Here is a 14,727-nt window from a genome sequence, read left to right as displayed (position 1 = left end):
CCTCTGTCTGCGAATAGGAGTCCCGTTTTTCCATTTTGTCCGTCCGCGATAGGAGTCCCAGTTCATAATTACCATAAATGGTAAAAACGCCACACATTTCACCAACTCATTCCACTCACATATCATTTAAAACTAATATATACAAGTGGGACCAAAATTCTACTAACTTTTTCCACAAACTTTTCTTAACATTTTTTAAAATCTGTGCCAGAAGAAAATGAGACTCTTATATGCGAACGAAGAGAGTATTATTCTATAAATTATTATATTAATGATCTTTATTATAATGTGAATCAGTTAATGTTTCGTTATATGACAGTTTACAAGCAGAAAGATTCATAATAAAAATTTATTCTAGGGTTATAATAAATGTGAGAGGTGATCTTAGGTGCCCTTTTATTTTATTTTTTTCAATCATATACTACTTAAAAGGCTAACTAATATTTCATCCGTCACAAACGAATATGTACTTTGGGTTCAACACGAATTTTAATACAAACTTAGTAACGTAAAAGAGGGATAGAGAGAAAATAAATATTGTTAGTGGAGAATGAGTCTCATCTTATTAGAGATAAAAAAGTTTCTATATCCTTATAGAATGGACTAAAAATTAAATAGTGCATATTCTTATGGGATGGATGAAGTAGTATATTTTAACCTAATAAATTATACTACTGTCTACAAGTAATGTCTTATTTTAATTCAATATGAATTAAAATAAAGTGAGTGTAAAAGTACGTAAAATGAGACATTTAATAATTAATTGACCTCTCAAAATTACAATATGAGATTAATGAAGGGTGAACGGATAATATAATGTATTTATTGCATTCATTATTTTTTACATGCATACACAACTCTTTCACGAAATGTGAATATTTTAAATAGTGGGTGTCGGCTACTTTTTATTCAAGTTCGTTTTTATTCCATAAATTAATAAAAAATAAATAAATCAGTAAAAGTCTAAGACCATCCACAACGCGTCTCGCGCCGGGCTCGCGTCTCGTCTCGGAGAGACGAGACCCCCGCGAGACGCATTGCAGCACCCATCTCGTCTCTATCTCGCGCCCGTCTCGTCGCGTAGCTCGTCTCGGCGAGACACGAGACGAGATGGCTCGTCACGCGCCAGGGACACGTGGCACGTCCCCATGCGTGCGTGACGCCCACTCGCTGGCCCGCGAGTGGGCGTCGTCACTGATGACGCAATAATTCGTTTTTTTTTACAAAAAAATCGATTTTTAATTAAATTTTTTTTTTTCAAACGGTAATATTACCGTTAAATTTTTATTTTCATTTTTAAAATTTTTTAATTTTTTACTCTATAAATAATTCTATTTCATACTCATTTCAAACACAAACACACATCTATTCCTCTCAAATCCTCTCTATCACTCCAATTTCCATCTTCAATCAACTCAAACAAATGGATCCTTTTAGAATTTTAATTATGTCTTCGTTTTTTTAATGTTAAGTTGTAATGTTGTTTTAATTTTAATAAAGTGTGTTTGTTTAAATTGAATTGGGTTTTAAAAAAAATTTATAAATTAAATTGAATGAATAGTAATTAAGAGACGGTATAGAGACGGTTAAGAGACGGAGCGTTGCAGGTTCCGTCTCTTAGTTAAGAGATGGAGGAAAAAAGGACAGTGGGGCCCTCAAATAGTGCTCAAATAGTAGTTAAGAGACGGTTTAAGAGACGATATAGAGACAGCGTTGTGGATGGCCTAAGCCGGCCGCCATAAGACCACATTTATCGGTCATTGGAGGTCGACCTCCACATGCTTTTACAATTAAAAAAAAAATCTAAACATAAGTCTCTCTCCTTGACCCATGTCTCTCTCTCCTCAAACCAACCGACGGGGTCTCCCTTCTCATTTCACCATTTAGCCAATGAGGTTGTGCCAAATGGCACAATTTCATTGGCTGATATTATTATTTTTAATAATTAATATATCTTTAATATATTATATTAAAAAATTATAAAATTTATACCAAAATTCATAATTTTTCTTCCTCTATAAATAGAGACCACATTTGCTATAGCTTTGCACATAAAAAAATATCATCTTTTCTCCTCATATAACCCTTATTGTTTAGTAGAATTTCATATTTTCTAGTTTCCCTTGTTGTTAGCTATGGAGGATGATGAAAAATAAAGCTCAGCTTCAAAACAGAGAAGCTCACAAAGCTCTGTTAAACGATTTGGTAGAGCATATATGGGCAAATTTCGGCAATTGTAATTGAATGTCTAGTTTTCATCTTATGTATGAGCACCAATGATGTATTTTCAATTTCGTATTTCCATGATTGTAATTTATGTTTTTTATTTGTTTGTTTTTATAATTTTTAGTTTGTCTTATATTACGTTTTTCGATAAATTTACAATAATAAGTATTTCATGTAATAATAATAGTAATAAAAATAATATAAAAATAAATATATAATAGTGTGGTTGGGTGGTCATTGATAAACCATGAAAATATGTGTGGTTGGGTTGGGTGAATATTAATGATGTGGAAGATGATGTGGAGGGGATAGAAATGAATTAAATATTGAAAAAGTGGATGGTTGGGTTGGGTTGGGTTGGGTTGGGTTGGTTGGGGGTTGCTGATAAACATGGTCTAATGTCAAAAAATTAAAAATTGTACGATTGAGAACAGATAATGATAAAATATTGATGTGGAAAATGAATTCCACCCTAACAACCGGCAGCCAAAATATCGAATCTGTCGCATACTAATATAGTGAATGATAATATACATTTAGATAGAATATATTTACACACCTAAATATTTTTATCCTTATCGTATATATTTTTAAATAAAAGTTCAAAACGATGGTTATATTTCACTTTACATATTATGAAGTCATTAACCATCAGTACTATACATTGAACAATGTTATAAATATTGTTAAAAAAATTTACTAAGTTAAACATGAGTTATTGAATTAGAACACAAGACGAATTTGTAAATGGTTATGTGATCAATGTATCCCCAATTTATTCAATACAATAAGTTAACTGTGATCATGTGATGTGTAATTTTCGAGCTTTTATATTAATGGATTATTAACACACAAGTTTAATAAAATAGCTCTAATATTACAATCTATCTGCAAGAGTACAGAGTCGACTGTAGTACTTCGAGTGTCGAACCACAGGGAGGCGTAGGTTATTTAACAAGAATTGACAAAATTAATAAACTAAATTTACAAACTAAGGTACGAAAATGGAGAAAGATGTCACTCCAAGTTGCTCACGAGGCTTGTATTATTCTACACCTTTAACAACGAAACATACGACGGGATTAAAATTATCAACCTAATCGCGTGCACTGAACATGTCTACGACGTATAGTTCACAGTCAGCTGAACACTTGTTCCATGAACCAACTTTCAACGACATTTAATTCCTGCAGATGCGCGGGAACAAACGTCGTCTACTATAATTACTTACCTAATCCACCATCAATTTATCCCCTGAACAGTTCTAAATCGATAGCAATCCAACAAACGATCAATCCTAAGCTATGTTAAAGAGACGATAGCAAAGGAATTAACATCACTACATCATTAGCCAAAAACATAGTGAATAAAATTAAGCACATTGTAGGACACAAACATATGATATTGATGGTGTAAAAACATCCGTACAAGCCTAGATTACAACTTGGAGCAACAATGAGAGCTTAGCCTAAACACATGGTGAATTTGCAATTAAAACCGTAGGATTCAAGCTCTTGATGAGTGGAGTTGGGATTTAGAGTTGGATCGTCGGAGAGTAGACCGGACCTTCCTCCTCTCTTCTTCCTCTCTTTCTCTCCTTTCTCTCACTTTCTCCTCTACAAAAAACCGTCCAATCAACTCTCTCTCTTCTCCTTTAATCAATTTTCTGCCCAAAAACCGTCACATCCAATCTCTCTCTTCTCTCCTCTCTTTTTTCCTCTCTTTCCATTCGTAACATCCCCTGACTCCTTTTTCTCCTTTTTCTAAGCCTTTTCTCTTTCTTTCTTTTCATCATGAACTGCCTCCTTTTCCAAACTGCTACCCGGCCGGGTAGAATTTTACAATTACAAAATCACCCGGTCGGGTGGCTAATTTTGGGGACTTGCTGGAATTTTTATGTTCTGCACATCATACCCGGCCGGGTATTTTATTAGGCATAAAATACACCCGGCCGGGTGGTCAATTTTGAGAGCTTTCTGGACAGCTTTTTCACCATCCGAGCTTCATTCTTGTTTCACCATTTATTCCTCTTCCTACACCACAAAACATACTTTTGCAAGCATCAACTATATAAATCATGTAAAGTTAGGAGAATAAAAATGTACAATTTGATTCACATCATCATGATATAGGAGAAATAATTAATAAAAGTGGTTCCAAAAGAAATAAAAAGTGGCTATCGTGATATATAATGTCAACATCGAGCCAACTATATAAAATTGGTGTGTGGAGTTGTTGTACCCATTTTTTCCATAATCTTAATATTACTAATTGGATGCACAAAAGCTTGACAGCTAATCAAATAAATTGCTCCTCAATTTGTGACATTATTTATTTTATTTATGCATGGTGATGAATGTATAAATTTTGGATTTGGAAATGTGGCAGCTAGGATAATAGCGACAGATAATACTATGCAAATAAAGTTGATATTTCATCATTAAGTTGGTCACTAGGTGACAAACCCACCTTCAACATTTGATTTGATATTTGATGGCCTTTTTGTTGAATATTATTCGTGCATTTCTAAAATTGATTTTTCGATTAATAAGAAGTCCAAAGTGGCCTACAATATTACATGTATGATTGACTTGGACCTAAGAAGTTCAAAGAAGCCTATAGAGTATATTAAATATGATTGACTTGCACCTATATAGTGTTGACATTTCAACTTAGAAAAAACTAGTATTTATAAATATATTGATCAACTAATTATGAATAGATAAATGAGTTATGTGTCCCCCTCACAGTGTTGTAGCACAGGAGATCACTGTATTTATTTTTGTTTAATGGGTTATTCTGGTTAATTAATTTTGCTTTAGTTTTTTTTTTAATAATGGGAGATGTATTGTCTTTTTAAATCGTTCATTATGCTTATTTGTAGTATAAGTATTGGGCTTTAGACATTAATATGTACCTTGGAAAGTATTTTCGTATATTTTAAGTATTGGGCTTAGCATTCATTTGACCTTAGAAAGTGTTACTTTTAAGCTTAAAAAGAAGTTTATAGGATAGTATTATTATTTTTATAGCTTAGAAGTTTATTTTACCAAACTTTTACAAGAAATTATAAGATGTTTTAAAACTTATTTACAAGCTCAATGGCATTTCTAACTTATTATCGTTTTATAGTTGCTTCATAGGAAAAAAGGATTTTTCCAGACACTTTGTGTGGTTTTCTTCTTACTTAAGAGTTGAAAATGAGGGAAAATTACACTTTACTACTAGTAGTATATCCTAAGTTCCTAGCCATATGCTATTTAGTGAAAAATCTCTCATAATTGACAATTAGAATAAAATATATAAATATCTGAATACTAACCACAAAAACCACAATTTATAAATAATTATATTGAAATATACACCCTTCGTCGGTTGGTCCGTCCGTCCCCTATTATGTGTCTACTTTTGTTCATTTTGAGACATCCCAAATTAAATACATATGCATCAAAATATTAATAACTCGGATCCAAATTAAATATATGAATACCAATAAAAATATCAAATTATGAATAATTATATTAAAATATACCCACTTTTGTTCATTTTGAGTCCCTTGTTTGACACATGGAATTTAATTAAATACTTAAAAAAATCAAGAAGGGTAGATATGGGAGTTCAATTCATTGACGGTTATTTGCTTCCATGATTCTCTCCTTCAATAGTTGGAAGTTATATTATTTAATATATTTTCCTTAATTAAATCTATATCATTCTCTCTTCCATGGTAGGACGATTTTTTTCAATTCACAGTATGTTTTTTGTCTAAAGATTTGTATTCGAAGATTCAATATTACCGTCAGTTTTCTAGGAAGTTAGTGTCAATTTCTCTATATCCTCGGGTGTTATCAACATGGAAGAAGGAAATTCATTTTATTTTTAGGATCTACGAATTGAAATAAATTTCATAGGATTGTTGTGAGTTGAACAAGTCAGAAAGTTACAGTACGCAACGTATGAATTTGTATGTGTAATGTAATTTACATTATATGTGTAATGTAGATAACATAGTATCGTAATGCAACAAACAAATCATAATATAACAACATTGTATGTACTTTTTCTATGTAATGTACATTAGTTTAATATAACATAGTATCGATATGCACCAAACAAATTATAATGTAAAACTTGTGTTTGTTTAATGTAGAAGTTGTGTTTTGTATTTTTGCGTTTGTTAGAGTTGTGACAATTCCTAATTTTGCAGAAAGTAATGTACTATTTTAGTTAGGTAATGTAGTATGACTTACTGGAATGATGTAGTAGTTTACTTATTGTTACGTGTGCATGAAACCAAAGGGGCTAGGGTGTAGATTTATTTAGCAAGGCAGAATCATTAAAAAAAGAAGAATCAAACATGACCAATTTTAGGTTACTATTGAAAACAATAAAAACTTCAATAGAATAATGTAAAAAACAATCAAATTCAGTTTCCCCAGTTTAAAATAGCCTGAATGTCATCACAAAATTACCTTTTCTGGTTTTGTAACATAGAATCGATGAATGGTTTGTCCGCTATACGATTGAAGATCGCCAGCTACGTCAACTAGAGGGAAGTGGGTTTCGACCGATTGAGCGTGATCTTCAGAGAGAGAATCAACGGTGAAATGTTGTTTTCTGGCTTGAAGGAGGTGGTTAGGGTTTGCTTTACAGAGAGAATTGAAAGAGAAGAGGTGAGTTGAATGTGAGAGAGTGGGTAGTGAAATTGTCGCTCAAATTAATCTCGCTTAAATCTTGGAACTGCAGTTTTAAAACTGCTACATATTATTGTGTAATACCAAATTTGCCCCGATAATGTACGAAATTGGCCAAATAATGTAACTCAGATGATTTAAATCATATCCATCCAATCCACCCATCCTATGATTGTGATTTGTTTTGTGTATAAGATAAAAAGGGTGTAAGGACATTAATGCTTCCCTTTTGAGACATCCCAAATTAAATACATATGCATCAAAATATTAATACTCCCTCCGCCCACCATTTAAAGAGCCATTTTGACTCGGCACGGATTTTATTGTTTGACTATGTGAAGAAAAGTAAAAGGAGAAAGTGAGTGAAATGTGAGATTCATTTAAAATATTAGTTTTATATTGGATTGTGAGTATAAAAGTTGATGCAGGATCCGCATACTAAAAGTGGAATAAAGTAAATGGTTCTATAAATCATGGACAAACTAAAATGATAAAAATGTTCTTTAAATCGTGGACGGAGGGAGTAACTCATGATCCTAAAAAGTTAGACTAAAATACATAAATATATGAATACCAATAAAAAAACCAAATTATGAATAATCATATTAAAATACATAAATATATGTGTCCACTTTAGGACGTAAACTGTTAAATGTTTCATTTCTTTCTATAATTTTATAAATGAACCACATATTTACTGACTCATTTCATATATGAACGATGGTGCACTAACTTTATTTAATTCACATTGTACAATTTATTTTCTAATCATTTCTCTTATATTTTGAAACCAAAGAACAATTATACTGTTCAATTTTGTTTAAAATTTTCTGGAGATTGACAACTCATATTTTTTAATATTTTCTGGAGATTTTCTAGCAACATTCAAATTTTAGCTTTTAGTAATTATGTTATTGAAAATTGATACATATAAATTTTATTATTTTTGTACGGAGTATATAAAATGAAATATACAATATTAAGTGTAATTGAATTGAGGACATGGAAATAATAATATTAATATATCTCACTTTAATTGTCACTTATGGAAATAATAATATTAATATATCTCACTTTAATTGTCATTTATGGAAATAATAATATTAAATGTAACTGCTGTCGCTTGGTTTTAGCGGAAAAATAGGCTTTCGTAGTTAGAGAGGTAGATCAAGATTTAATGTACGTATATGTCCACAAAATAGCAATTTCCATCTGAAGAAGATTCAAACATATCCATGGATTTGGAATGGATTTCATGAAAATGTCCACAATATGTTTCCTATTTGCAATCGTTTCGCAATTTTTTACATAAATCGTTTCAAAATCACTGCCTCGTCTCTCTTAACTTTTTGATTTTTCTCCTCTGTATTGAAACCCTAATTGCAGCTTATTTTGATCGTACGTTCTGCTTGTATGAATTGGCATTGCTGTTTCTGTGCATGCATAATCGAAGGCTGTATAATTAGTTATACATAGGATTAGTTGGCGTGTGTGTGTTTGCTGCATAATGGAGGAGTCTGTTCCGCCGCCGACCGCGATCATGGATAGAGTGCGGCAGTGGAAGGATGTGGGCGAGAGTGTGGTTAAGGGTTTAGTGGATTGCTTCTCGAATATTGAATCTCGCGAGGAGAATTTGAGGTCGGTGTTGGCGGATTTGAGTGAGAAGGAGAGGGCGTTGAAGTTGAGGGAGGATGAGTTGAGATTGGGGAAAGAAGATTTGGATGGGAAGCAGAGGTTGGTTGATGAGCATATCGTGGAATTGGAGGTGTCGCGGGGTGAGGTTGATGCTCTGCGGGTGAAGGAGTCCGAGGGGTTGAAGGAGATTGAGGAGAGGGGAAGGGAATTGGAGAAGAGATCAGGGGAGTTTGAGGAGAGGGGAAGGGAATTGGAGAAGAGATCAGGGGAGTTTGAGGAGAGGGAAGGGGAATTGGTGAAGCGACTGGGGGATTTTGAGAGGAGGGAGAAGGAGTATTATGCGTTTTGTGATGGAAAATTGAGAGAGTTAGCTTCGAAAGAGGAGGTTTTTCGGAAGGAGAAGGCGAAGTTGGTTGAAAAGCTTAGGTTAGCAAGTGAGAAGCTTGAGAAGAAACAGAAGTTGGAGCATGGGTTTATTCAGAGGTTGGAGATGACAGTTGAAACGTTGGGCGGAGTTAAGATGGTTATGGATGACAAGTTTAAGGAGATTGAGTCAAGGGAGGAGGCAGCCCATGCATCTCTGACCGCAAGGTTGAACGAGGCTGACTTAATTGGTGAATCATTGGAGAAAAGGTTCAAAGAGCTTGAGGGTGTTGAGAAAGAGCTTAATTTGTCTCAAGAAGATAGACCAAAAGAGCTGAAGTCAGAAGAGGGGAAAGCAACTAAGCAGCAGACCTCGGAGCTTCAAAATAAGCCTGAAGAAAGGCAACAAGAGCTTGATTTGATTTCTTGTAAAAAGGAAAATGACAGCATAGAGCAACACTCTATGGAAAAGAGTTTGAGTTGTGTAAGAGAATCTGCACAAACTTGTGCAGAGGAAAATCTTGCATTAAGCGAGCTAGTTGCAGATAAAGGGGTTCATGTTGAAGAACAAGGACTGAAACAACCAATGGTAACTGATACCACTGATGCTTGTTTAACAGCTAAACATGATGAATCTGTAGACTCAAAACATGCACTGCACAAGAAGGTTTTGGTAACGAATATTAGTTGTAATGGGGAAGACTTGGAACTCATGAATCCAAACATTCATAGAGTCCTTTCACTATCTTCTGATCCAGCGAAGCTAGTTTTAGAAGCACTGGAAGGGATTGATGATACCAGTTTGGGGATACTTGATAAGGACAGGAGAGCCACAATCATTCTGTTAGATGGATTAACCAAACTGTCACCTAAGATTTGTGATAGTGTTATTCACGCAGCAATTAAACTCGCACTCACACTTTTACGGAAGTTGAAAACAAGTATTAGTGCTGAAAGTTCGACACAGGCATTGGCATTCTTGCATCTCTTGACGGCATATGGTATATCCGATTTTTTTGACAGAAATGAGTTATTCAGTTTTCTAAAGTTGGCTGATAAACATAAACATACGCCAGACTTGTGTCGCACCTTCGGTTTCGCAGAGAAAATTCCTGGTATTCTTTTTCTCCTGTTCTTCTGTAGCTCCCTTTACAATGTTTACATAAATATTTCTTCCTTCAAGTATATAGTTGATTAGTAGTAGTATTAATTTGTACTACATCTTGTTGCATTGTAATATCATTTGTTTGCTGAGAAGCATTATTTTCTTATCTCATAGATTATATTAAGGAATTAATAGATGAGAAGCGGTTTCTTCTTGCGAGCACCTACGTTCATGAGTATCAGCTTCAGAAAATGTTCCCACAAGCAGCTGTCCTCAATTCTTATGCAACACATTTCAAGTTAGCAGCAAAGGCACAATTTAAAAAGGGACACAACACTTCTGCAGCAAAGGTACCTTACTACCCCATAAACCTTGTATTGTCTCTAATAATAGCTAGACGAAGCTCATAGATTCCGATGCATTTGATATTAGGAGAAGGGGAAGGAAACTGAGATTGCTGCTCTACGTCTTGCAATCGAGCATATTGTCAAGTACGGGCTTGAATCTGACTACTCCCCGAAGGCCCTCACAGCAAGAATAAAGCAATTGGAAGCGCCTCAAGCCGGCTCTAAAAGTGGAAAGGGAAATCCACCTCCACCAGCTAATATAAAAAAAGAGGGTATATGTGGACCCCAACAGCGAAGTAAGAAGGCACGACGAAAACGTCGTCGGGAGGCTGAAAAAGCTGCTGCTGCTGCTGAAAAAGCTGCTGCCAAAACATCTGCTGCCGGCCCCCTAAATCCTCAAATGGCGCCTTGCCCTGGTTCAAATAATGGGCCATCCCCTGTCTGCATACAGCCTCCTCGAGCCGAAAAATCTGCTGCCGGCCCCCTAAATCCTCAAATGGCGCCTTGCCGTGGTTCAAACAATGGGCCATCCACTGTCTGCAGGCAGCCTCCTCAAGCCAAAAAATCTTCTGCCGGCCCCCCAAATCCTCAAATGGCGCCTTGCCGTCGTTCAAATAATCTGCCATCCCCTGGCTACAGACAGCCTCCTCAACATCAGTCGATCCATACGAGAATATATCCAGCTGTTCCTGTGTATCCCTGGGGTCCTGTAAATTTGATTCCGATGCCCCAATTCCCCGGTCCTCCTCACAAGAGACATCGGGCGAACACCTGGGGTGAAGAGGGTGGATCACATGTAGGGCAGTTTTCTAACCAATATTGATGGATGAGTTTACTACCTCCTTCAATCAATCCTTCTTCTAACTTATTGGAACTGGTAAATGAGTTGCTCTCTCCAATATCTTTCTTGTCTCACTTCCCAAGCACATGTTTTCCCTTGGTACATGTCAATGCTAACTTTTTTTTTAGAATGCTAGCTTTGTTATTTTAATGAAGGGAAAGTAACAAGTCAATTCGGAACTGTTGAATATTACACTTTTAACGGTTATGGATTTTGATTTTTGTTGGTGAATTCCCTACATTGTTGTTTGAGTTTAATTTTGAGAAAAGAAAAAAGAAGAATTGACATCGAAACAACGGCATTTTAAAGCAAAAAAAAAAGTTAATTTAAAACTTGAAATAATCCACAGAGATCTTATTTTTGCAATAAAAATAATGTTTTAATGCCGGTTCATTTTTAATTTACTCTGTTGAAATAGGAGCTCAACTTCTGATGCTCCGGAATATATTTTCCTTTTTAATGATGACAATTTGTAAAATAAATTTGTAATAAACTAATAATGCGAGGTATCAATTCATTTTGAGAAGTATTAAAACAACTAATAACTCAGTTAACAAAAAATCCTGACAATAACAGAGAGCAAAAGAAAATCTTCATCGTATACTTACATGATCAATAATTACACTGATCCACCACTCAGCAGCTCAATCAGTTCACTCTTTTTCAACTTGGAGAATCCTTTCATGCCGCGTGACTTCGCAAGGGCTCTCAGTTCAGTCAGCTTCATTCCGTGCAAATTGCTGGCTTCATCCACATCATCTTCTTTTGCTACATCATCATGCTCCGTTTCAACAATGCCCGATATTTCATCAAAAGCATCCAGTTCTGAAGTGAGAGGCTCGTCGTCAGATTCTGAATCGTATTCTACATCCTGGATGTCGTCATGATCTTCTGGTTCCACATGACTCCACTTTCTTTCACTGTCCACATTGTCCTCGGTATAAGCAGGTTGAAATTTGATTTCAGGGACTGGAGATCTTTTACGGAAGTTTGACTTTGGTCGGCTGAGACGTGGGACGGGGGTATCTTGCACCTCATGCTTCACATTACTAGTGGAGTTTGAGTCTGAGATGCGTGTGCTTCTTTCCACTCTCAACTGACTGGTCTGGTCGTCCTGATCCAGGATGAAGTCCCTGCCGTTAGCGGTGGTGTTGCTCTTCTTCCCTTGTTGAACTGAGTGTTTCCTCAAAAGCTTGAGTAGAGAATCAACAGTCTCACTCTCTTTGCTTTTTGCTTGAGACTCCTCAATTTTCTTTCCTTCCTTCATTGCTGCTCTTTCACGTAGTTGAGCCTGCACCTTACGGAATAATTCAACAATTTCCTTTTCTGTAGGACCAGTAGTCGCAGTTGCCTGATATTTATGGTTGGAGACAGAAAGAGGCAGTCCATTTCTGGAGGAGAGAGTTTCAGATTCTTCGTGGTCTTCATATTCTTCTCTCGTTTCATACTGCCTATTCCGATTGCGGGAGTATCCATGCCTTTTTTGGTTATTAGGGAAATCCGGGTTTCTCCTATAGTTGCTAGAACTTGCATTACACACAGAAGATGTGTACCTAGAAACACATTTCAAAGGTAAAAACTTGATATCAGAAACGAGCTTGTGTTCACGACAAGATCTAGGTGATAAGCACAGTGCTTTTCCAGAAATTCCAGAGCAGGGAAGACGACTGCCATCAGATGGCCCATATCCTGCAATGAAATCAGTGAAGGATGTCAAAACATCTTTAGTCCCGACTAATACACTGGCAGCATATGATGAAGTTTCCAAAATCGACTTGGCCATTGATCCTAGCAAGAGTCCCAATATTAAGAAGTAAGAACTTATTGCAAGTAATGAGGCAAAATTCCTAAAAAACTATTAGAGTCATTCTGATGGGTGGAAAGAATTTGGAGCAATAAATTGGCAATGTTAATTATAGACTTGAAATTATAAATAGAAGTTTATTTAAAGGCATGGCACATTTTTAAGCCAATCATCACGTCTCATGCATCTTATCAGACTTTGGTGGTGGATAGTCATTAGGAATCAATCATTAAGTGTTTTGCCAGTTTTAAATAGTGCCTCCTACAACATAAGATCACTAAAAATGACTCACTCAAAGAATCACCGGAACACACAAGATATATAAACCCATTCTTGCCCACGAGACTAAGGTGAACAAAATAAAGTGAGAAGCTATATTTTAAACAGATAAGTTTAATAATAATAACCCAAGGAGATCAAAACAATGCCTGTTTCCTTTTATTAACAACTAAAATGAAACCTTTACTGGAATTGGGAATACCTGTTTCCTTTTTAGAACAAAGGCTTGCAAGCGGACAAGAAATGAGAAAATTTACCCAGTAGGTAAATTGGGAATGGGTGTAGATGTTTGCATAATGAGATTAATAGAGTTGAGAGTTTACGATTGGATAAATTCTCATAATGGGTGTATTCACATGGCAGTTGGAAGAAATTACGAAGTCAAGGACTGTTGAGGAGGGAGAAATTTTGGCTATCAAAAAGGGCCCAGAATTGCAGGAACAAACAACTTCCAAAAAGAAAATTATTGAAGTTGAACTATAGCATATATAGGTTAGCAAATACTACCACTGACTGGGTGGTTTTAATTATTAGTACTTTTTCATCCCCTCTGTTTTAGGAGAAAGGTTACATGACCTTGCTGCAATAGATAATAACTCAGATATTTCATCTCAATTTTATTAAGGTAACATCTGTTATTTTCCAAGACAAGTTTACATCACGAGCTAAGCAGAGGATGTGGTAATAACGAACAGAAACTTGTACTGAATAAAAGCTTCCAAATCTTCAAGCACAATTGGTTCTATTCCTTTGTTATTTTACTTGGAAATACAACGGGATTATGTACCGAGTAGACAATTGCAGCCCATAACAAGATATGGTTCTTCTAGTATCACTAATAGTACATAATCACCAACCACTCAGAAACATCAATCTGCAAAATCCACAATAAAATCCCAAATTCAACTTAAACTACTTTCCAGATTTCTAGTCCAAATGGCATACAAACAATAACTACTAGAGTGGTATACCCAAACAATAAGCAGTCAGTTGATAGCAAGTCACAAAGTGCTATACCCCCCAAAAAAAGTGTGCAAGCTCTAAGACACTAAACAGATAACTCCACTCTACTCTGAACAAACATAGAACCAAAATAAATAAATTATGCAACAGCGCATTTCATCAAACAGATAGCGCGCGCATCTCAAACAAGCACAAAACACAACATTATCCTCAAGCAATAACAAACTTAAGCAAAAAATTAACTCTTTCATCGACTTACGGTGCAAGCCACCCTCGAAAATTCAGCAAAGCATACGTGCAAGAATGTTAAGAGTGCGTCATATGCACACATTATATATCCATATATATGCAAAAAAAAATACTTACCAGGAACGGCTTTGGAGATTAAATGCATAGAGTGTGACATTGTTGAAAAAGCTTCAATGCAAGTTGTTGAATTGAATTGAATTGGGGTTTTAAGCTGGTCGACG

At 35.4% G+C, this 14,727-nt stretch overlaps 2 protein-coding genes across 3 annotated transcripts; one reads left to right on the top strand and one right to left on the bottom strand.

Moving 5' to 3' along the window:
* Positions 1 to 8,077: 8,077 nt before the first annotated feature.
* LOC121752527 lies at positions 8,078 to 11,442 on the top strand. Its single transcript, XM_042147654.1, has 3 exons — positions 8,078 to 10,033; positions 10,198 to 10,373; positions 10,456 to 11,442. Exons 1-3 carry the CDS (start codon positions 8,428 to 8,430, stop codon positions 11,191 to 11,193), a joined length of 2,520 nt encoding a protein of 839 aa, XP_042003588.1. The 5' UTR covers positions 8,078 to 8,427; the 3' UTR covers positions 11,194 to 11,442.
* Positions 11,443 to 11,724: 282 nt separating this feature from the next.
* LOC121800676 (rho-N domain-containing protein 1, chloroplastic-like) lies at positions 11,725 to 14,727 on the bottom strand. 2 transcript variants are annotated; one of them, XM_042200199.1, is made up of 3 exons: positions 14,624 to 14,650; positions 14,082 to 14,168; positions 11,725 to 12,900 (listed from the first exon to the last, which is right to left on the bottom strand). In XM_042200199.1, exons 2-3 carry the CDS (start codon positions 14,101 to 14,103, stop codon positions 11,831 to 11,833), a joined length of 1,092 nt encoding a protein of 363 aa, XP_042056133.1. In that variant the 5' UTR covers positions 14,104 to 14,168; positions 14,624 to 14,650; the 3' UTR covers positions 11,725 to 11,830. The 2 variants fall into 2 exon arrangements, with proteins under 2 accessions (XP_042056133.1, XP_042056130.1); XM_042200196.1 differs by lacking the exon at positions 14,082 to 14,168 and having other exon boundaries at positions 14,624 to 14,727.

This window comes from Salvia splendens, chromosome 1 (genome assembly GCF_004379255.2).
Source record: "Salvia splendens isolate huo1 chromosome 1, SspV2, whole genome shotgun sequence".
In the NCBI taxonomy this organism is placed as follows: Eukaryota; Viridiplantae; Streptophyta; class Magnoliopsida; order Lamiales; family Lamiaceae; genus Salvia; species Salvia splendens.
This window is presented reverse-complemented; position numbering and strand designations above follow the sequence as displayed.